This window comes from Entelurus aequoreus, linkage group LG15 (genome assembly GCF_033978785.1).
Source record: "Entelurus aequoreus isolate RoL-2023_Sb linkage group LG15, RoL_Eaeq_v1.1, whole genome shotgun sequence".
In the NCBI taxonomy this organism is placed as follows: Eukaryota; Metazoa; Chordata; class Actinopteri; order Syngnathiformes; family Syngnathidae; genus Entelurus; species Entelurus aequoreus.
The window spans coordinates 6593260-6614654 of record NC_084745.1 but is presented as its reverse complement, the minus strand read 5'-3'; the positions used below and the strand labels follow the sequence as shown (position 1 = coordinate 6614654).

At 39.1% G+C, this 21395-nt stretch overlaps 2 protein-coding genes across 4 annotated transcripts in view; both read left to right on the top strand.

Annotated features, from left to right (window-relative positions):
* Positions 1–16310, top strand: part of csrnp1b (cysteine-serine-rich nuclear protein 1b) — a 40792-nt gene extending 24482 nt beyond the window's left edge. The window contains exons 3-5 of the mRNA XM_062020644.1: positions 10085–10344; positions 15055–15351; positions 15418–16310. Of these exons, the coding sequence (XP_061876628.1) occupies positions 10085–10344; positions 15055–15351; positions 15418–16305 (1445 nt within the window). The 3' untranslated portion in view covers positions 16306–16310. The remainder of the gene's footprint in view (positions 1–10084; positions 10345–15054; positions 15352–15417) is intronic.
* Positions 16311–16583: 273 nt separating this feature from the next.
* On the top strand, positions 16584–19812 carry LOC133629716 (uncharacterized). Of its 3 annotated transcripts, none has more exons than XM_062020648.1 (4): positions 16584–16838; positions 16927–17220; positions 17437–19202; positions 19339–19812. In XM_062020648.1, the coding sequence occupies exons 1-3, from the start codon at positions 16621–16623 to the stop codon at positions 18299–18301; spliced, it is 1377 nt and encodes a 458-aa protein (XP_061876632.1). In that variant the 5' UTR covers positions 16584–16620; the 3' UTR covers positions 18302–19202; positions 19339–19812. The 3 variants fall into 3 exon arrangements, with proteins under 3 accessions (XP_061876632.1, XP_061876630.1, XP_061876629.1); XM_062020646.1 differs by having other exon boundaries at positions 16927–19202; positions 19339–19379; positions 19762–19812; XM_062020645.1 differs by having other exon boundaries at positions 16927–19202.
* The last annotated feature ends 1583 nt before the right edge of the window (positions 19813–21395 follow it).

Here is a 21395-nt window from a genome sequence, read left to right as displayed (position 1 = left end):
TTAAATAAATTCATTTATTTTTTTACTTTCCTTCTTATAACTTTCAGAAAAACAATTTTAGAGAAAAAATACAACCTTAAAAATGATTTTAGGATTTTTAAACACATATACCTTTTTACCTTTTAAATTCCTTCCTCTTCTTTACTGACAATTTAAATCAATGTTCAAGTAAATTTATTTTTTTTATTGTAAAGAATAATAAATACATTTTAATTTAATTAATCATTTTAGCTTCTGTTTTTTCGACGAAGAATATTTGTGAAATATTTCTTCAAATTTATTATGATTAAAATTCAAAAAAATTATTCTGGAAAATCTAGAAAATCTGTTGAATCAAATTTAAATCTTATGAATTTCTTTTAAAATTTTTGTTCTGGAAAATCTACAAGAAATAATGATTTTTCTTTGTTAGAAATATAGCTTGGTCCAATTTGTTTTATATTCTAACAAAGTGCAGATTGGATTTTAACCTATTTAAAACATGTCATCAAAATTCTAAAATTAATCTTAATCAGGAAAAATGACTAAATATGTTCTATAAATTATATTTAAATTTTTTTTAAAAAGATTCGAATTTGCTAGTTTTTCTCTTCTTTTTTTCGGTTGAATTTTGAATTTTAAAGAGTCGAAATTTAAGATAAACTATGTTTCAAAAATCAATTGTCATTTTTTCCGTGTTTTCTCCTCTTTTAAACCGTTCAATTAAGTGTAAATATCATTAATTATTAATAATAACAGAGTTAAAGGTAAATTGAGCTAATTGGCTATTTCTAGCAATTTATTTAAGTGTGTATCAAACTGGTAGCCCTTCGCATTAATCAGTACCCAAGAAGTAGCTCTTGGTTTCAAAAAGGTTGGTGACCTCTGTATTAAATAATAATACATTAACATAAAAAAAATTAAGGCAAATTGAGCTACAATAACTTAACAGCACCATAGGCTCAGTAGGCAGAGATTACAAAGGAAAATAACAAGTTAGCCTTTACGCAAACCATGAACTGATAGGTGTGGGCTGCACCTGAGAACACACTGTGCACTTCTGATTGGTGTTTGTATGCATGCGTGAGTGTGTGTGCGTGTGTGTGTGTGTCTGTCTATGAGGCTGCAGTGCGTTAATAAATGTGCCCACACGATGTACATTTGACAGTGATTCATAGCAGGGAAGCTAACATCAGCCTACGGTGACAGCCAAAATATCTACTAGCGTTACTTACCGCCATGTGCTTCCTCAAATTCGACGTTGAGTTCATGTAAGCTTAAGCTTGTTGTTGTTTGCCGCTGAAACTTTATGTGCAGTTAATCACGTGACCGCCTGGCTCTGTTTGATTGGTGAAACGGAGTGCAACGTCACCAGTGACTGCATTTGATTGGTGAAACGCAGGCATGCGATAGATCCTACTTCGAAGGTCTGTCTGACAAACCAAAACAAACAAAGCGTGCATTAACAGATCAATAAAAATCAGTAGCGAGTAGCGAGCTGAATGTAGATAAATGGAGCGGAGTAAAAGTAGCGTTTCTTCTCTATAAATATACTCAAGTAAAAGTATGTTGCATTAAAACTACTCTTAGAAGTACAATTTATCCCAAAAGTTACTCAAGTAGATGTAACGGAGTAAATGTAGCGCGTTACTACTAGGGATGATGTTTGATAAGAAATTATCGAGTTCGGAGCCTATTATCGAATCCTCTTATCGAACCGATTCCTTATCGATTCTCTTATCGAGTCCAGATAGGTTGTTGTATATGGAAAAAAACACACAATATTTGGTTTAACAAAAGCTCACTTTTATTATATAAGAAAAAAATAAAATCTAATAAATTGATAAATATTGACTGTTGTTACCCAAAGTATATTAAGTGGGATTTTTCAGAGAAACAAATATATACAGTAACACAAAAACAACCTGTCTCTGTGATCACTATAGGTGTATAAATAATAATATAGTGTTAAATAAAATCAGTCCCTTGGGCACAAAACTGAAAATAATACAGCTCTCCAAAAAGTGCACTTCTGCTGCTATTTCACATAACTGTTTGTTATGATGCTTTGACATTTTTGCATTTCATTTCTTTATTGAAAGAAAATTCTATGAGGAGAAAAGCTGTTTGCAAATGTGGTTACAATGCTAAAAAATGAAAAGTTAAAGCTAAAAAAAGAAATACACGTTATTGAGTTAACATTATTTGTTTATAGGGGGAAAGATTTGATTTTATGAGCTAGGAATATAACAACTACACTACCCAGCATGCAACGGGAGTGACGAGCATGCGCGGTAGCCCCGAAAAGTGTTGTTGCATGTCGTCTCACTCGGCAGCTAAGACGTCAAGAACTCAGCCAACACGCCTTGTCTGCATTATTTATAATTAGACAGACAACACATATACAGTGTGATTTTGTTTTGTTTACAAGGAAAGAAAAACAAAAGTTCAAAAAGGGAGATGTCATATATGTATGTGCTGCGGTTGCTTTAAGAACGTTGCGACAGCTGCGGTAAAGAAGGTGCGTTGCTAGCCTGGTTGCTATGTTTCCGGTTGGTCGTAAAAGTGTTCGTCATGTGTTTTACCCTGCTCAAATCTCTCAGTAAAGTTATTCATTGGATTATACCGTTTGTTTTTAACTTTATTACACCTTGGAGCGCTTTTTCCGGCCCCTGCTTTCCCTATCTGCACCTAATGACTGAGCTACGTGACGTCATTTCTTGTGATTTCTCTTCGGAGCATTTCTGGTCGGGACGGGATTCCAGGGATTCGAATAAAGAACCAACTCTTTTTCTTTACTATAGTGGTCTCGATAACGGGTACCGGTTATCAAAAAGGGATACGAGTCCGAGGACTCGGTTCTTTTCTTATCGAACAACCGGGAAAACCGGTTTCGAGTATCATCCCTAGTTACTACCCACCTCAGCATCATTTGTTTTTTTTGTTTCTTATACATTTCCATGATCAGAAAGACCTCTGGTCACGATACACGATATATATCTCCATATTTTGCCTTAGCCTTGAATGAACACTTGATGCATATAATCACGGCAGTATGATGATTCTATGTGTCTACATTAAAACACTCTTCTTCATACTGCATTAATATATGCCACTTTTAAACTTCCATGCAGAGAGGGAAATCACAACTAAAAGTGTATTTATCAAACAGTTATTAAGCAGTGGCACAAACATTCATGTCATTTCAAAACAGAAAGTGCAAGATTGTCAGAGACATTTTAAAACATGCTATTAGTGCACTTTTGTGCATGATGTCACTAAGATGACATATCAAAACAACACTAAATTAAAGTGAAATTTTTGTACAGAACGCCACTACAATAGTTTAAGACAAATAAAGTGCACTTTTGTGCATGATGTCACACAAGATATTTCAATAAGTGTCAAATAAAAATGAGCTGCATAATAGGAAATCAAATAGTGTATGTCCTTCGCTATGTGGTAGGTTCCTGCGGACGTTATCTCCTTCTGTTGTTGACTAGTTTTTTCATACAGTGTTAAAGAAATGGTTGCTTGAACATTTTGTTGGCGTGGCACTCTTCATTCTCTAGCGGGCGACTTTTCAAATCATGCTACATATTAGCAGTGCTGCTACTTTTTGTAGCAACGCTTTTGCCCCCCCCCCCCACTTGACAAATTACGGTTGTCTGTTCGACATCTTCCCGCTTGAAGCCAAACCACCGCCAGGCGATGGTGCTGTTTTTCTTGGGAATGAATTCTTCCTTCATTTGTTACCAGATTCGCACCTTCTTTCTCTCGTATTACCACTCGCGCCACAGCTAACGTTACCCCTGCCGCTACCTCTCTGCTCCGCGAGGGCAGTGTGCGTATGTGAGAAGGTGCGCTTGTTTTATTGAGAAGGAGAGACAAGAAAGAGTGAGAAGAGCCTGGTAGTGTAATACCCGCAGCTAAAAGCAACTACGTGAGAACGTATACCGTATTTTTCGGACTATAAGTCGCAGTTTTTTTTTCATAGTTTGGCCAGGGGTGCGATTTATACTCAGGAGCGACTTACAGTATGTGTGAAATTATTAACACATTACCGTAAAATATCAAATAATATTATTTATCTCATTCACGTAAGAGACTAGACTTATAAGATTTCATGGAATTTAGCGATTAGGAGTGACAGATTGTTTGGTAAACGTATAGCATGTTCTATATGTTATAGTTGTTTGAATGACTCTTACCATAATATGTTACGTTAACATACCAGGCACCTTCTCGGTTGGTTATTTATGCCTCATATAACGTGCACTTATTCAGCCTGTTGTTCACTATTCTTTATTTATTTTAAATTGCCTTTCAAATGTCTATTCTTGGTGTTGGGTTTTATCAAATAAATTTCCCCAAAAAATGCGACTTTTTTATGTTTTTTTTCCTTCTTTATTATGCATTTTCGGTCGGTGCGGCTTATACTCCGGAGCGACTTATAGTCCGAAAAATACGGTACTCGAATATCACGATATAGTCATTTTCTATATCACACAGAGACAAACCCGCGATATGTCGAGTAAATCGATATATCGCCCAGCCCTACTCCCATTAGCTACATTGATAGCCACCTAAAATGATCAATTAATGACAAATTACCTTATTTTCCAGACTATAGAGTGCACCGATATATAAGCCGCAGCCACTACATATATAAGCCGCAGCCACTACATTTTAGGGAAAACATTGTTTCCCTATACTGTATTTTCTGCACTATAAGGCGCAACGGATTATAAGGTGCACCTTCAATGAATGGCCTATTTGAAAACTTTGTTCATATATAAGGCGCACCGCATTATAAGGCGCATAGAATAGACGCTACAGTAGAGGCTGGGGTTGCGAGACCTGTTGTGGCTCAATATTGGTCCATATATAAGGCGCACCGGATTATAAGGCGCACTGTCAGCTTTTGAGAAAATTGGAGGTTTTTAGGTGCGCCTTATAGTGCGGAAAATACAGTATTAGCCGCACTGGACTGTAAGACGCGTTTTTTGAAATTAGTTATTTACAAATAAATATTCCGTAAACGCTTATTTAAATACCTTAATTGTTTCCAAATGGATGATCAAACAAAACAGAAGTCGTGGTCATGGACCCAAACAGACTCAATAACTCCACGGTGACGTTTTGGTGAATTTACTGAGGAATTTGAAACGATACAAAAAAGACGCTCGTAAACGTGTTAGCATATTTGCTAACGCTCATGACGCCAGCTTGAATACATTACGATAGCGCGTACACGTATGCATGGAAACACTCCTACAGACATTACACATGGGACTGCTTAGTAAGTATGAATAGTTTTAGTTACATTGTAAAACCTACAGTGATGCATGGAGAATCCATACGAGTAGAAACGCTATGAACAGCTTAAGAAATACATATGTGTTCTTGTCTCTGATAAGGATTGTGAATGACAGGCACACTTCTCCCCCCAAAAAGTGCAGCTCCCCTTTAACGCTTCAGGGCCTTTATCCATTGGCCGTTTGGGGACAGGCCTGCTGGGGCGGAGGGCGGGTGTCAGTGGGGCAAACAGTTGCGAGGCTTCCAGGATGGCGAGGGGCCGGCAGCCAGGAAGAGTAACATGGCCGCCTGCCAAGCGATTTAGAACACAGAGTGTTGTGTGAAGGCCGGGCATCCAACCAGCACAGGTGCTGCAAGAGGCCATGGGGGAGCGGGAGGGGGAGTGGGAGGGAGGCAGGAAGCAGAGCACTCTGACTTTTACAAGCTCAAATGTTTTTTTTTAGCAGTCATGTGTTGTTTCCCAGCACACAACGAATGTTGTGCACATATATAATATATATTATTTATATAGTATATATATAATACATTATACATATTATATTATTTATTATTATTACTGTCCATAGTGAGCGAACTGTGGTGCTGAATTTCCCCCAGGGATCAATAAAGTACTTTCTATTCTATTCTATTCTATTCTATGAAAGTAAATCATGTTGTGCACATATGAAAGTAGATAATGTTGTGCACATGTGAAAGTAAATAATATTTATATATGAAAGTAGATACTGTTTACTTATGAAAGTAGATAATGTTGTGCACATGTGAAAGTAAATAATATTTACATATGAAAGTAGATAATGTTGTGCACATGTGAAAGTAAATCATGTTGTGTACATATGAAAGTAGATAATGTTGTGCACATATGAAAGTAAATAATATTTATATATGAAAGTAGATAATGTTTACTTATGAAAGTAGATAATGTTGTGCACATGTGAAAGTAAATAATATTTACATATGAAAGTAGATAATGTTGTGCACATGTGAAAGTAAATCATGTTGTGTACATATGAAAGTAGATCATGTGTGTATATGAAAGTAGATAATGTGCACATGTGAAAGTAAATAATATTTACATATGAAAGTAGATAATGTTGTATACATGTGAAAGTAAATATGTACATATGAAAGTAGATAATGTTGTGTACATATGAAAGTAAATATGTACATATGAAAGTAGATAATGTTGTGTACATATGAAAGTAAATATGTACATATGAAAGTAGATAATGTTGTGCACATATGAAAGTAGATAATGTGCACATATAAAAGTAAATGTTGTGCACATGTGAAAGTAGATAATGTGCACATATAAAAGTAAATGTTGTGCACATATGAAAGTAGATAATGTGCACATATAAAAGTAAATGTTGTGCACATGTGAAAGTAGATAATGTGCACATATAAAAGTAAATGTTGTGCACATATGAAAGTAGATAATGTGCACATATAAAAGTAAATGTTGTGCACATATGAAAGTAGATAATGTTGTGTACATATGAAAGTAAATAATATTTACATATGAAAGTAGATAATGTTGTGCACATGTGAAAGTAAATAATATTTACAAATGAAAGTAGATAGTGTTGTGCACATGTGAAAGTAAATCATGTTGTGTACATATGAAAGTAGATAATGTTGTGTACATGTGAAAGTAAATAATGTTGTGCACATATGAAAGTAGATAATGTGTACATATGAAAGTAATTGTGTACATATGAAAGTAGATAATGTTGTGCACATATGAAAGTAAATAATGTGCACATATGAAATTAAATAATGTTGTGCACTTATGAAAGTAAATCATGTTGTGCACATATGAAAGTAAACAATGTTGTGTACATATGAAAGTAGATAATGTGTTTTACATATGAAAGTAGATGATGTTGTGCACATGTGAAAGTAGATAATGTGTTTTACATATGAAAGTAAATAATGTTGTGTACATATGAAAGTAAATCATGTTGTGCACATATGAAAGTAGATAATGTTGTGTACATATGAAAGTAAATCATGTTGTGCACATGTGAAAGTATATCATGTTATGTACATATGAAAGTAAATCATGTTATGTACATATGAAAGTAGATAATGTTGTGCACATATGAAAGTAAAAAATGTTGTGTACATATGAAAGTAAATCATGTTGTGCACATGTGAAAGTATATCATGTTATGTACATATGAAAGTAAATCATGTTGTGCACATATGAAAGTAGATAATGTTGTGCACATGTGAAAGTATATCATGTTATGTACATATGAAAGTAAATGTTGTGCACATATGAAAGTAAATCATGTTGTGCACATGTGAACGTAGATAATGTTGTGTACATATGAAAGTAAATCATGTTGTGCACGTATGAAAGTAGATAATGTTGTGTACATATGAAAGTAAATCATGTTGTGCACATGTGAAAGTATATCATGTTATGTACATATGAAAGTAGATAATGTTGTGCACATATGAAAGTAAATAATGTTGTGCACATATGAAAGTAAATCTTATTGTGCACATGTAAAAGTAAATCATGTGCACATATGAAAGTAGATAATGTTGTGTACGTGTGAAAGTAAATAATGTTGTGCACATGTGAAAGTAAATCATGTGCACATATGAAAGTAGATAATGTGTTGTGAAAGTAAATCATGTTGTGCACATGTGATCTGTGGTCATGTGTTTCCATAAGGGGGAACTAGTGTTGAGGAACTAGTGTTGTGCTGGTAGAAGAATGCTGAGCTCAGAAGAAGTGGAATGTCTTCTTGCAGCCGACATGTGCTTCCACTTTGATGGCCACTCTGCATTCTTTTCACACAAAAAGACCTTTGACCTCCTGTCTGTTTGTGGGGAAACGTGTGTTCCTTCTCAGCGTTTGCACTTGTCGTTTGAGTCAAGTTTCAGCTCATTGTGTTGATGCTTGAGTGTCGCATGGGGAGGTTTGCTGAAGGAGCAGATCAATTATTACATTGATCATTGATTGAATCCGAGGAGATCTTCTCCTTTGTTGCACCTCTAAGGCTTCATGGGTGGGGATTGTCGCCCCCTTGTGGCCATTAAACGCAGCACACCAAGGCACTTACTCTGTTGTCTGGGATACTTTCAATCACAGTGGAGGGGCGGGGTTAAGCTCACTGCAGGCTGTTGATTGGTCCAAACACAATCCTTCATTCTGACAAAATAAAGACAATATTTATCCAGTTTATTATGTGATACAGTCAAAAGTGATCACTGTAGACAAGTATCAGTTGCACAGTATACGATTACATCGTTACGTATTCTATATGACGATAAATAAAGTCTATCCTACCTCAAAAGAGACAAGCGGTAGAAAATGGATGGATGGGATAAAGTCACTCCTATGCTCGTGTCCTGCAACACAACACAATGTAGCGGCCACGCTAGCGGCTAACGTCCCTTCGCAGCGTGAAACTGATTCTAGACCACTAATCCTCCCCTCCATTGCAGCAAATAAAGTACGTTACTTCCAGGTAGTATTATCACTGGAGGACGAGCGCTCTTGAATGTAAACAAGGATAGGCAGATCGATAACAATATTGACTGTAACGATACCAGGTATCAGTATACAGTTGATACAGTGGTTGCATCGATATGTTTTATTGTCATAAAATAGTTTTTGTTTACAACCTCAGGAAATAAAGTCCCTGGACACAGGAGGACTTGAAGGTGAAAACCAAGGGATTCAAATCAGAGCCAATAGTCGTTTTTGTTTGTTTACTTATTTTCTAACATGGACTTTATTACGCCCAAAGTATTGTATGTAATAAAAGTAAATAACATAAGTATGTCATCGATATTGTTACACCAACATCGTGTGTTTTTGTCCGATTATAAGTGTAAGAATTCAATGATTTAAAAAAATGTGAAGTATCAATATTGGTATGATACAGCCACATAAAAATTACCTGGTGTCAAATCGATACTACATAAGAATACATGTTTGTTACATTTGAGCAAAAGTGTAAATAGAATTTAAGATTATTGACCGTTTTTGACAAAATAATACAACTGGAAATGACGCAATATATATGCATACTAAATTAGGAGTCTTTTGTAACCAGTTTTTAAATAATGATGTTATCATTTATATACCAAATAATTGATTGTTGTATATATAATTATTGGAGAAAATAGCAGATATATACGTTGTTAAATGAGTTATTTACACAGAAATATTCTGTAAATGTTTATTTACACAACTTGTTTCAAATCGGTGTCTGTGACACGGCAGTAAAACGGCTGTTCAGACAAAACAGAAGCCATGGTCATGGACCCACTAAACTGCGCAAGCTAGCTCTCCAATCATCCAAACAGACTCAACAACTCCCCGGTGACGTTTTGGTGAATTTACTGAGGAATTTGTGAAACAGAAACGATACAAAAAGAATGCCATTGTAAGGTAAATGATATTACCACAGACGCTCGTAAACCTGTTAGCGTATTAGCTAACGCTAACAACGCTAGCTTGATTACATCACGATAGCACGTGGGTGAAAACACTCGTACTGACATCACACATGGGACGGTTCAGTAAAAGTAGGAATTGTTTTAGTTATATTGTAACGTAGCGGCACTTCTACTTCCGGTTGAAAGCACTAAATGGAAGGACACCGCAGCACCTGCAAGGGAGAACTCGTCCATGCGACGTAAATGTACTATTTAGATGGAGGTTTTGCTGAAAAAAACTATTCTGGGATCCAAAACAAACTTTTCAAAGGTGGCGTGTAAGAAGGAAGTTGATCAATTATTTCCTCTTCTGCGTCCACAGCCACCTCCATCCTCAAGAAGTCCAAGCGAGCGCGGCGCAGCAACGTGACCTTTGACCAGGTGACCGTCTTCTTCTTCCCCCGATGCCAAGGCTTCACCAGCGTGCCCAGCAGGGGGGGCTGCACCCTGGGCATGACGCCAAGGCACAGCGTTCATCGCACTTACACCCTGGCAGAGTTCGCCGCCGAGCAGCGGCTGCTTCGCCGGGAGAAAGTCCTCAATAGGCTGCGGGAGGAGAAACTGGAGGCCCTCAAATTGAAGGTAAAAAAAAAAGGCTTTTATTTTTGTAATATTTTCTTCACTTCCTGGCTGAAAAAGCACTTTTATTTTTGTAATTGTTTCTTCTCTTCCTGACTGGAAAATATTTTTTGGGGGGGGGTAATCGTTTCGTCACTTCTTGACTGAAAAAACACTTATTTTTGTAATCGTTTCTTCACTTCCTGGCTGAAAAAGCACTTTTATTTTTGTAATTGTTTCTTCTCTTCCTGACTGGAAAATATTTTTTGGGGGGGGTAATCGTTTCTTCACTTCCTGACTGGGAAAAAAACACTTATTTTTGTAATTGTTTCTTTCCTTCCTGACTAAATTTTTTTTAAATTTTTGTCATCGTTTCTTCACTTTGACTGGGGAAAAAACGCTTTTATTTTTGTAATCGTTTCTTTACTTCCTGACTGAAAAAGCACTTTTATTTTTGTAATTGTTTCGTCACTTCTTGACTGAAAAAACACTTATTTTTGTAATCGTTTCTTCACTTCCTGACTGGGAAAAAACGCTTTTATTTTTGTAATTCTTTCTTCACTTCCTGACTGGTGGAAAAAAAACACATATTTTTGTAATTGTTTCTTTCGTTCCTGACTAAAAAATTTTTTTATTTTTGTCATCGTTTCTTCACTTTGACTGGGGAAAAAACGTTTTTATTTTTGTCATCGTTTTCTTCACTTCCTGACTGGGAAAAAACGCTTTTATTTTTGTAATTGTTTCTTCACTTCCTGACTGGGAAAAAAACACTTATTTTTGTAATTGTTTCTTTCTTTCCTTCCTGACTAAATTTTTTTTAATTTTTGTCATCGTTTCTTCACTTTATGACTGGGGAAAAAATGCTTTTATTTTTGTAATCGTTTCTTTACTTCCTGACTGAAAAAGCACTTTTATTTTTGTAATTGTTTCTATTCTTCCTGACTGGAAAACATTTTTTTGGGGGGGTAATCGTTTCGTCACTTCTTGACTGAAAAAACACTTATTTTTGTAATCGTTTCTTCACTTCCTGACTGGGAAAAAAACGCTTCTATTTTTGTAATTGTTTCTTCACTTTCTGACTGGGAAAAAAACACTTATTTTTGTAATTGTTTCTTTCCTTCCTGACTAAATTGTTTTTAATTTTTGTCATCGTTTCTTCACTTTGACTGGGGAAAAAACGCTTTTATTTTTGTAATCGTTTCTTTACTTCCTGACTGAAAAAACACTTTTATTTTTGTAATTGTTTCTATTCTTCCTGACTGGAAAACATTTTTTGGGGGGGGAGTAATCGTTTCGTCACTTCTTGACTGAAAAAACACTGATTTTTGTAATCGTTTCTATACTTCCTGACTGGGAAAAAAACACTTATTTTTGTAATTGTTTCTTTCCTTCCTGACTAAATTTTTTTTTATTTTTGTCATCGTTTCTTCACTTTGACTGGGGAAAAAACTTTTTTATTTTTGTAATCGTTTCTTCACTTCCTGACTGGGAAAAAACGCTTTTATATTTGTAATTGTTTCTTCACTTCCTGACTGGGAAAAAAACACTTATTTTTGTAATTGTTTCTTTCCTTCCTGACTAAATTTTTTTTAATTTTTGTCATCGTTTCTTCACTTTGTGACCGGGGAAAAAACACTTTTATTTTTGTAATCGTTTCTTTACTTCCTGACTGAAAAAGCACTTTTATTTTTGTAATTGTTTCGTCACTTCTTGACTGAAAAAACACTTATTTTTGTAATCGTTTCTTCACTTCCTGACTGGGAAAAAAACGCTTTTATATTTGTAATTTTTTCTTCACTTCCTGACTGGGAAAAAACACTTTTTGTAATAGTTTCTTTCCTTCCTGACTAAATTTTTTTTTATTTTTGTCATCGTTTCTTCACTTTGTGACTGGGGGAAAAAAGCTTTTATTCCTGTAATCGTTTCTTTACTTCCTGACTGAAAAAGCACTTTTATTTTTGTAATTATTTCTTCTCTTCCTGACTGGAAAACATTTTTTGGGGGGGGTAATCGTTTCGTCACTTCTTCACTGAAAAAACACTTATTTTTGTAATCGTTTCTTCACTTCCTGACTGGGAAAAAACGCTTTTATTTTTGTAATTCTTTCTTCACTTCCTGACTGGTGGGAAAAAAAACACATATTTTTGTAATTGTTTCTTCCCTTCCTGACTAAAAAAATGTTTTTATTTTTGTCATCGTTTCTTCACTTTCTGACTGGGGAAAAAACGCTTTTATTTTTGTAATCGTTTCTTTACTTTCTGACTGAAAAAGCACTTTTATTTTTGTAATTGTTTCTTCACTTCCTGACTGAAAAAAACATGTATTTTTATAATTGTTTCTTCCCTTCCTGACTAAAAAAAAAAGTTATTTTTGTCATCGTTTTTTCACTTTGTGACTGGGGAAAAAAACACTTTTATTTTTGCAATGGTTTCTTCACTTCCTGACTGAAAAAACACTTATTTTTGTAATAGTTTCTTCACTTCCTGACGGAAAAAAACACTTATTTTTGTAATTGTTTGTTCACGTCCTGACTGGAAAAAAAAACTTATTTCTTCACTTTCTGACTGGGAAAACAAATATATATATATTTTTTACTCGTTTCTTCATGTCCTGACTGGAAAAAAAGCTTTTATTTTTGTAATCGTTTCTTCACTTCTTCACTGAAAAAAAGCTTTTATTTTTGTAATTGGTCCTTCACTTCCTGGCTAACAACACTTTTATTTTTGTAATTGTTTCTTCACTCTGTGACTGGGGAAAAAAACGCTTTTATATTTGTAATCGTTTCTTTACTTCCTGACTGAAAAAGCACTTTTATTATTGTAATTGTTTCTTCACTTCCTAGCTGAAAAAAAAAAAAAAAAAGTTTAATCTTGCCTTCACTTCCTGATTGAAAAAAAACACTTATTTTTGTAATTGTTTCTTCACTTCCTGCCTGGAAAAAACACTTTTATTTTTGTAAGCGTTTCTTCACTTCCTGACTGAAAAAAAGCTTTTATTTTTGTAACCGCTCCTTCACTTCCTGGCTGACAACACTTTTATTTTTGCAATTGTTTCTTCACTTCCTGCCTGGAAAAAACACTTTTATTTTTGTAAGCGTTTCTTCACTTCCTGACTGAAAAAAAGCTTTTATTTTTGTAACCGCTCCTTCACTTCCTGGCTGACAACACTTTTATTTTTGCAATTGTTTCTTCACTTCCTGCATGGAAAATACACTTTTATTTCTGTAAGCGTTTCTTCACTTCCTGTCTGAAAAAAAGCTTTTATTTTTGTAATCGCTCCTTCACTTCCTGCCTGGAAAAAATACTTGTATTTTTTTTTTTTTTTTTTAACTGTTTCTTCATTTGCTGACTGAAAAAAAAAAACCTTTTATTTTTGTAATTTTTTCTTCACTTCCTGACTGGGAAAAAAAACACGTATTTATATAATTGTTTCTTTCATTCCCGACTAAAAAAAGCTTTTATTTTTGTCATTGTTTCTTCACTTCGTGACTGGGGAAGAAGACTTTTATTTTTGTAATCGTTTCTTTACTTCCTGACTGAAAAAGCACTTTTATTTTTGTAATTGTTTCTTCACTTCCTAGCTGAAAAAAAAAAAAAAAGTTTAATTTTGTCTTCCCTTCCTGACTGAAAAAAAGCTTTTATTTTGGTAATCGCTCCTTCACTTCCTGACTGACAAAACACTTTTATTTTTGTAATTGTTACTTCACTTCTTGACTGAAAAAAACACTTCATTTTGTAATTGTTTCTTCGCATCCTAGCTGGAAAAAAAACACCTATTTTTGTAATCATCTGTCCACTTCCTGACTGGGGGGAAAAAAACGCTTTTATTTTTGTAAGCGTTTCTTCACTTCCTGACTGGAAAAAAAGCTTTTATTTTTGTAACCGCTCCTTCACTTCCTGGCTGACAACACTTTTATTTTTGCAATTGTTTCTTCACTTCCTGCCTGGAAAAAACACTTTTATTTTTGTAAGCGTTTCTTCACTTCCTGACTGAAAAAAAGCTTTTATTTTTGTAACCGCTCCTTCACTTCCTGGCTGACAACACTTTTATTTTTGCAATTGTTTCTTCACTTCCTGCATGGAAAAACACCTTTATTTTTGTAAGCATTTCTTCACTTCCTGACTGAAAAAAAGCTTTTATTTTTGTAACCGCTCCTTCACTTCCTGCCTGGAAAAAACACTTGTATTTTTTTTTTTTTTAACTGTTTCTTCATTTGCTGACTGAAAAAAAAGAAGCTTATTTTTGTAATTTTTTCTTCACTTCCTGTCTGGGAAAAAACCCACATATTTATATAATTATTTCTTTCCTTCCTGACTAAAAAAAGCTTTTATTTTTGTCATTGTTTCTTCACTTCGTGACTGGGGGAAAATACTTTTATTTTTGTAATCGTTTCTTTACTTCCTGACTGAAAAAGCACTTTTATTTTTGTAATTGTTTCTTCACTTCCTAGCTGCTGGAAAAAAGAAAAAGAAAGTTTAATTTTGTCTTCCCTTCCTGACTGAAAAAAAGCTTTTATTTTGGTAATCGCTCCTTCACTTCCTGACTGACAAAACACTTTTATTTTTGTAATTGTTTCTTCACTTCTTGACTGGAAAAAACACTTCATCTTATCCTAGCTGGAAAAAAACACCTATTTTTGTAATCATCTGTCCACTTCCTGACTGGGGGGAAAAAACGCTTTTATTTTTGTAATCGTTGTTTCACTTCCTGACTGAGTGTTCTTGTCCTCCCCAGCTGACAAAAAACGGAACGCAGGACAGCGAAGAGGCGGAGCGACTGACGGTGGACGACGTCCCCGAGCAGGACGTGGACGTGGGCGCCACCAACCTGGAGGAGGGCTCCTTCCTGCAGCCATACCCGTCGAGGCAGCGCTACGCTCTGCTGAAAGCCGCCGGCGTGAAGAAGATCGACAAGGAGGAGAAGCGGCAGCTGCACGACTTGAGGCTCTCCAGAGAAAACTGCGGCTGCGACTGCCAAGGCTTCTGCGAGCCCGAAACGTGCGGCTGCAGCCTGGCGGGCATCAAGTGTCAGGTGAGAGCGGCGGCAGGTGACCAATCCCGGCCGGAACCTGTCTGACGTGTGTGACTCCTCCCCCAGATGGACCACTCCTCCTTCCCGTGCGGCTGCACCAAGGACGGCTGCGGGAACACGGAGGGCCGCATCGAGTTCAACTCCACCCGAGTTCAGACGCACTACATCCACACCATCATGAAGCTGGAGCTGGAGAAGCGGCTGGAGGAGCAGCCCTGCGCCATAAGCTCCGCCCCTCCCGCGCCCTCCTTCCCCTTCAGCTCGGAGCTGGCGTGCGCCGGAGACAACAGCTGCAGCAGCGACATGACTGATGCGTCGGACTCGTCGGCGCAGAGCGAGGACTCGCTGAATACGGGACGCCCGTGCGAGCGCCGCAATACTACGCAGGCGGACGAGAAAGGCCTGAGCCGCACTCTCGGTTTTAGCGAGAGCAGAGACAAGGACGCCGCGGACGCTCGGCGGCGGGCGGCGACGGCGGAGACGTTCAGCAGCTTCAGCATGGCGGACTTTGCGGACGAGAACGACAACATCGACGTGTCGCTGCTGGACGAGCACGCCGACAACCGAGCCGCCTCGGAACTCCTGGACGAGAACGCCAACCAGGGCAACGGGCTTTTCCACGGCAGCGTGCCGCGCACGCCCTCGCCCAGCGTGGACCGCTCGGCCAGCTACAACATGGACCTGAGCCTGTCCTCCGAGTCGGACTTGGAGTTCTTCGACGGCTTCCCCTGCCTGGGACCCAGCTCGCTCTACAACTCTCTGAAGGAGTACGAGCACATGGACAACTTCTTCCACTTCCAGCTGCCCAGCTACCCCGCCGACCCCGGCACCTGTCTCCTGGAGTCCCTCATCGGACTCTCCGAGTCCGTCCCAGAACCTCCCGCCACTTTTACGGACAATCAGATGTTGGAGGAAGCCATGAAGTTGTCTGTCATGGAGTCTGCCAAGGCGTAGGACTCCTCGTTGGACACCATGAGGACTTCTCGTTGGGCTCCTCGTTGGACGCCATAAGGACTTCTCGTAGGACTCCTCGTAAGATGCCTCGTAGGACGTGTCGGAAAACTCCTCGTAGGACGCCTCGGAGGAAGCCCCTTCGGACTCCTTGTGGGACTCCTCGTAGGATTCCTCATAGGACGTGTCCAAAGACTACTCGTAGGACTCTTCGTAGGACGTGTCCAAGGACCCCTCGGAGGACTGTCCTCGGAGGACTCCTGTGAGGACACTTTGGAGGACGCCTCGGAGGACTCTCCTGGGAGGACTCCTCGGAGGATGCCTCGGAGGACTCCTCGCAGGACAATCCTTGAAGGACGCCTCGGAGGACTCCTGGGAGGACAGTCCTTGGAGGACTCCTCGGAGAACAATCCTCGGAGGACTCCTGTGAGGACGCTTTGGAGGACGCCTCGGAGGACTGTCCTGGGAGGACGCCTCGGAGGACTCCTCGGAGGATGCCTCGGAGGACTCCTCGGAGGACAATCCTTGGAGGACGCCTCGGAGGACTCCTTGGAGGACGCCTCGGAGGACTCCTGGGAGGACAGTCCTCGGAGGACTCCTCGGAGAACAATCCTTGGAGGATGCCTCGGAGGACTCCTGGGAGGACAGTCCTCGGAGGACTCCTCGGAGAACAATCCTCGGAGGACGCCTCGGAGGACTCCTGGGAGGACAGTCCTCGGAGGACTCCTCGGAGAACAATCCTCGGAGGACGCCTCGGAGGACTCCTGGGAGGACAGTCCTCGGAGGACTCCTCGGAGAACAATCCTCGGAGGACGCCTCGGAGGACTCCTGGGAGGACAGTCCTCGGAGGACGCCTCGGAGGACAGTCCTTCGAGGACTGTCATCCGAGGACTCCTGTGAGGACGCTTTGGAGGACGCCTCGGAGGACTGTCCTGGGAGGACGCCTCGGAGGATGCCTCGGAGGACTCCTCGCAGGACAATCCTCGGAGGACGCCTCGGAGGACTCCTGGGAGGACTCCTGGGAGGACAGTCCTCGGAGGACTCCTCGGAGAACAATCCTTGGAGGACGCCTCGGAGGACTCCTGGGAGGACAGTCCTCGGAGGACTCCTGGGAGGACAATCCTCGGAGGACGCCTCGGAGGACTCCTCGGAGGATGCCTCGGAGGACTCCTCGCCGGATAATCCTTGGAGGACACCTCGAAGGACTCCTGGGAGGACAGTCCTCGGAGAACAATCCTCGGAGGACTCCTGGGAGGACAGTCCTCGGAGAACAATCCTCGGAGGACTCCTGGGAGGACGCCTCGGAGGACTCCTGGGAGGACAGTCCTCGGAGGACTCCTGGGAGGACAATCCTCGGAGGACGCCTCGGAGGACTCCTCGGAGGATGCCTCGGAGGACTCCTCGCCGGATAATCCTTGGAGGACACCTCGAAGGACTCCTGGGAGGACAGTCCTCGGAGAACAATCCTCGGAGGACTCCTGGGAGGACAGTCCTCGGAGAACAATCCTCGGAGGACGCCTCGGAGGACTCCTGGGAGGACAATCCTCCGAGGACAGTCCTCGGAGGACAATCCTCGGAGGACGCCTCGGAGGACAGTCCTCGGAGGACAGTCCTCGGAGGACGCCTCGGAGGACGCCTCGTAGGACGTGTCCCTGAAGTCCGAACTTGCCTTGCGAGCGCCAGACGGCAGCCGCTGACCTCGCCCAAACCAAGAAGGAGAAGAAGGAGGAGGAGGAGGAGGAGGAGGAGGAGGAGGAGGAGGAGGAGGAGAAGGAGGAGACGGTGCACCTCAGGGATCATTTCTCCAGCTTTTAGTGCTGAGCATTGCTGCGATGGACTTTCACTTTCTCTTTTGTGCTCCGTGGACTCTGCCGCTCCCAAGAGGGTCACACGGTACAAGAACTGCCGCGCTCAGCTCCTCAATCAGCACTTTATCCCAAGTCGAAGGCGGTTTCCGTGGACTCTGCGCTTTATTTATCAGCTCATTGTTGGCTTCTAACTTATTTCCTGCTATTTATTTCTGCCTCGCACTTCCTGTCATCCAGTGCCATCCTTTCGCACGGAAGTACAACTGCTGCAAACGCCTACCTCGGGCTGTGCGTCCGTGTGTGTGTGTGTGTGTCTGTGTTTAGATGTGTGTGTATTCAGATTTGTGTTATTCCGTGAAGTTGTCACATTAGACACAACTTTTTGACAGATAGCGTTCCTGCTAACTTACTTGAAGACCACAAATACTGAACTGCGAAAACATGAATTTTTACTCACGGCGTCTCCTGCGGTGGCTTCAGCACGGAATAACACTAGGCGCCCCCTAGTGGTGAGTGTAGGGAACGGAAAGGCAAAGTCTTTTTACACCTTCAAGTCGCGTGTAAAAAGGGTTCCTGCTTTGCACAAATCTGAATACGCAAACACATTTTTTTACACAAAGATTGAAATATGGAAACAGATTTTTTTTTTACACACACATAAATCTTACTGGGCAAAAGTCAGTCGTAAGAGGAAAGCCAATCAGGTTCACACAAATCTGATTACACAAACACTTTTTTTTTTTTTTTTTACACACACACAGATTTGTTTACACACACAAATCTTACAGGGCAGATGTGTCACAAAAGTCAGTTGTAAAAAGAAAGCCATTTAGGGTTCCTGCCTCACACAAATCTGAATACACACACACATTTTTTTACACACAGGAATACAGTTGTTGTTTTTTTACACACACACACCAATCTTACAGTACAGAAGTGTTGTTAAAGTCATGTTTTAAAAAATAAAAAAAATTAAAAAAAAGAGCCAATCAGGGTTCCTGCTGCACACAAATCTGATTACACATTTATTTTACACACACATTGAATTACATTTTATTTTTTTACACACACACAAATCTTACAGGGCCTAAAGTCATGTTTATAAAAAAAAAAAAAAGCCAATCAGGGTTCCTGCTTCACACAAATCTGAATACAAACATTTTTTTTACACACACACATTGAATTAAAAACATTTTTTTACACACAGACAAATCTTACAGGGCCAAAGTGTCGCTAAAGTCATGTTTAAAAGAAAAACAGCCAATCAAGGTTCCTGCTTCACACAAATCTGAATACACAAACACATTTTTCACACACACACACAAATACAATTTTTTTTTTTACACACACACAGATTGAAATACAGATTTATTTTTTTACACACACACACACACACACACACACACACACACACACACACACACACACACACACACACACACACACACACACACAAATCTTACAGGGCCTAAGTGTCACTAAAGTCATGTTTAAAAAATAAAATAAAAATAAAAAAAGCCAATCAGGGTTCCTGCTCCACACAAATCTGAATATACACACACACACATTGAATAATTTTTTTTTTTTTTTACACACATAAATCTTACAGGCCCTAAATGTCGCCTGTTTAAAAGAAAAACAGCCAATCAAGGTTCCTGCTTCACACAAATCTGAATACACAAACACATTTTTTACACACACACACACAGAAATACAGAAGTATTTTTTTTACACACACACACACACACAGAGATCTTACAGGGCCTAAGTGTCACTAAAGTCATGTTTAAAACATTTAAAAAAAGAGCCAATCAAGGTTCCTGCTTCACACAAATCTAAATACACAAACACATTTTTTTACACACACACACACACACATAAATACAGATACATTTTTTTACACACAAATCTGAATACACACATTTTTTACACAGTCACACACATTGAATTATTTTTATTTTTTTTACACACACACAAATCTAACAGGGCCTAAATGTTGCTACACACATTCAAATAGGGACCCACAACTGACAAAACGCACACACACACATCAGATTCCAGACGCCCAGGTCGAGGTGCGCATGTGCAAAAAGAGTTTTGCTGCAATAAAACTTGCCGACGTTTGCAGATGACATATTTATGGTCGAAGGGGTCGGCAATTGGACTGCCAATCAGGGAAGCCCCGCCCACCTGGCCGTTGCTCCCAGTGCTTCCCGCGCAAACCACACTTTCGTGGGCTTTGTTGTGTTGCTGCCTCCACCTGGCGGGCAGAGAGAGAAATGACACTAATATTTTCTAATTGCTGACCAGAGAATTCTAAGGAACTGCTGACAAATGGAATATTTTATGAAGTCCTTTTCAATCTGCTTTATGACAGACGTGTTTAGGAGTATTTTCACAGGCAGTTGGAAAGATCCATTTGATTGTATTCCGATTTTTCTTCGGAGGCTGCAAACTGCATATATTATACAGTTTGAAGGTGAAGACTTGTCTCCGCTGGGGGGCGCTAGAGAGTGATGTACATATCTCAGCAGCCTTGGAGGATCCTTTCATGCATGCGGGTTCTTCTTCTTCTTCCGGCGACATTCTTTGGAGACAAAGTGCACGTTGGAAATGTAATTTTCTTTTTTTGAAACGCTCAAATTATTTTCTTGTACAAAACATCAAATGTCCACAGCGAGTGTTTATCAGTGTCAAGTATTACAGTACTGCTTTTTTCTACATTTCAAAAACGTGTCTTACTTACTTTTGGGGGTTTGGGGCCTTTTTGTGTTGTACATATTTCTGCAGAGCAAACAAAGCTGTTTTTTTTTGTTTTTTTTTACATCCTCTCACTTTAAGCTGCTGTTTCCATTCAAGCCATTTTGACAGCCTGTCCATCCATTTAATAAACATTTTCTAAACCCACGCCTGACTTCCACTCTTTGTCTTTGCGCAAGTAAAACCTTTTTCTTCAATTGAGAAAACAATTTGCAAAAGAAACAACTTTCTTCTATTAAAGAAATGATTTGTAAGTTTAAATTGCAGGAAATAAAATATTTCAATTAAAAACGGTTCACAAGTTCAAAAAAAAAAAAAAAAAGATTCCGAAGTCAAACAATTTTTTTCATTTAAAAATGTATTTGCAAGTAAAACCATTTTTTGTTCAATAAAAAAACGATTTTCAAGTTTAAAAAATGTTTTAATATATATTTTTTTAAATTATTTGCAAGCAAAATCTATTTTCAGCAAGTGTAGAAAAAAACATTCGCAAATAAAAACAATTTTCATCAAGTAAACCAATTG

Bases quoted from the DNA above. Each gene is read 5' to 3' on its own strand.
- LOC133629716 (XM_062020646.1), top strand. From the start codon at position 16,621: ATGCCTCGGAGGACTCCTCGCAGGACAATCCTTGAAGGACGCCTCGGA. The intron at 16,839-16,926 runs CTCGGAGGACTC...CTTGGAGGATGC, and splicing joins GGACAATCCTTGGAGGACGC to CTCGGAGGACTCCTGGGAGG.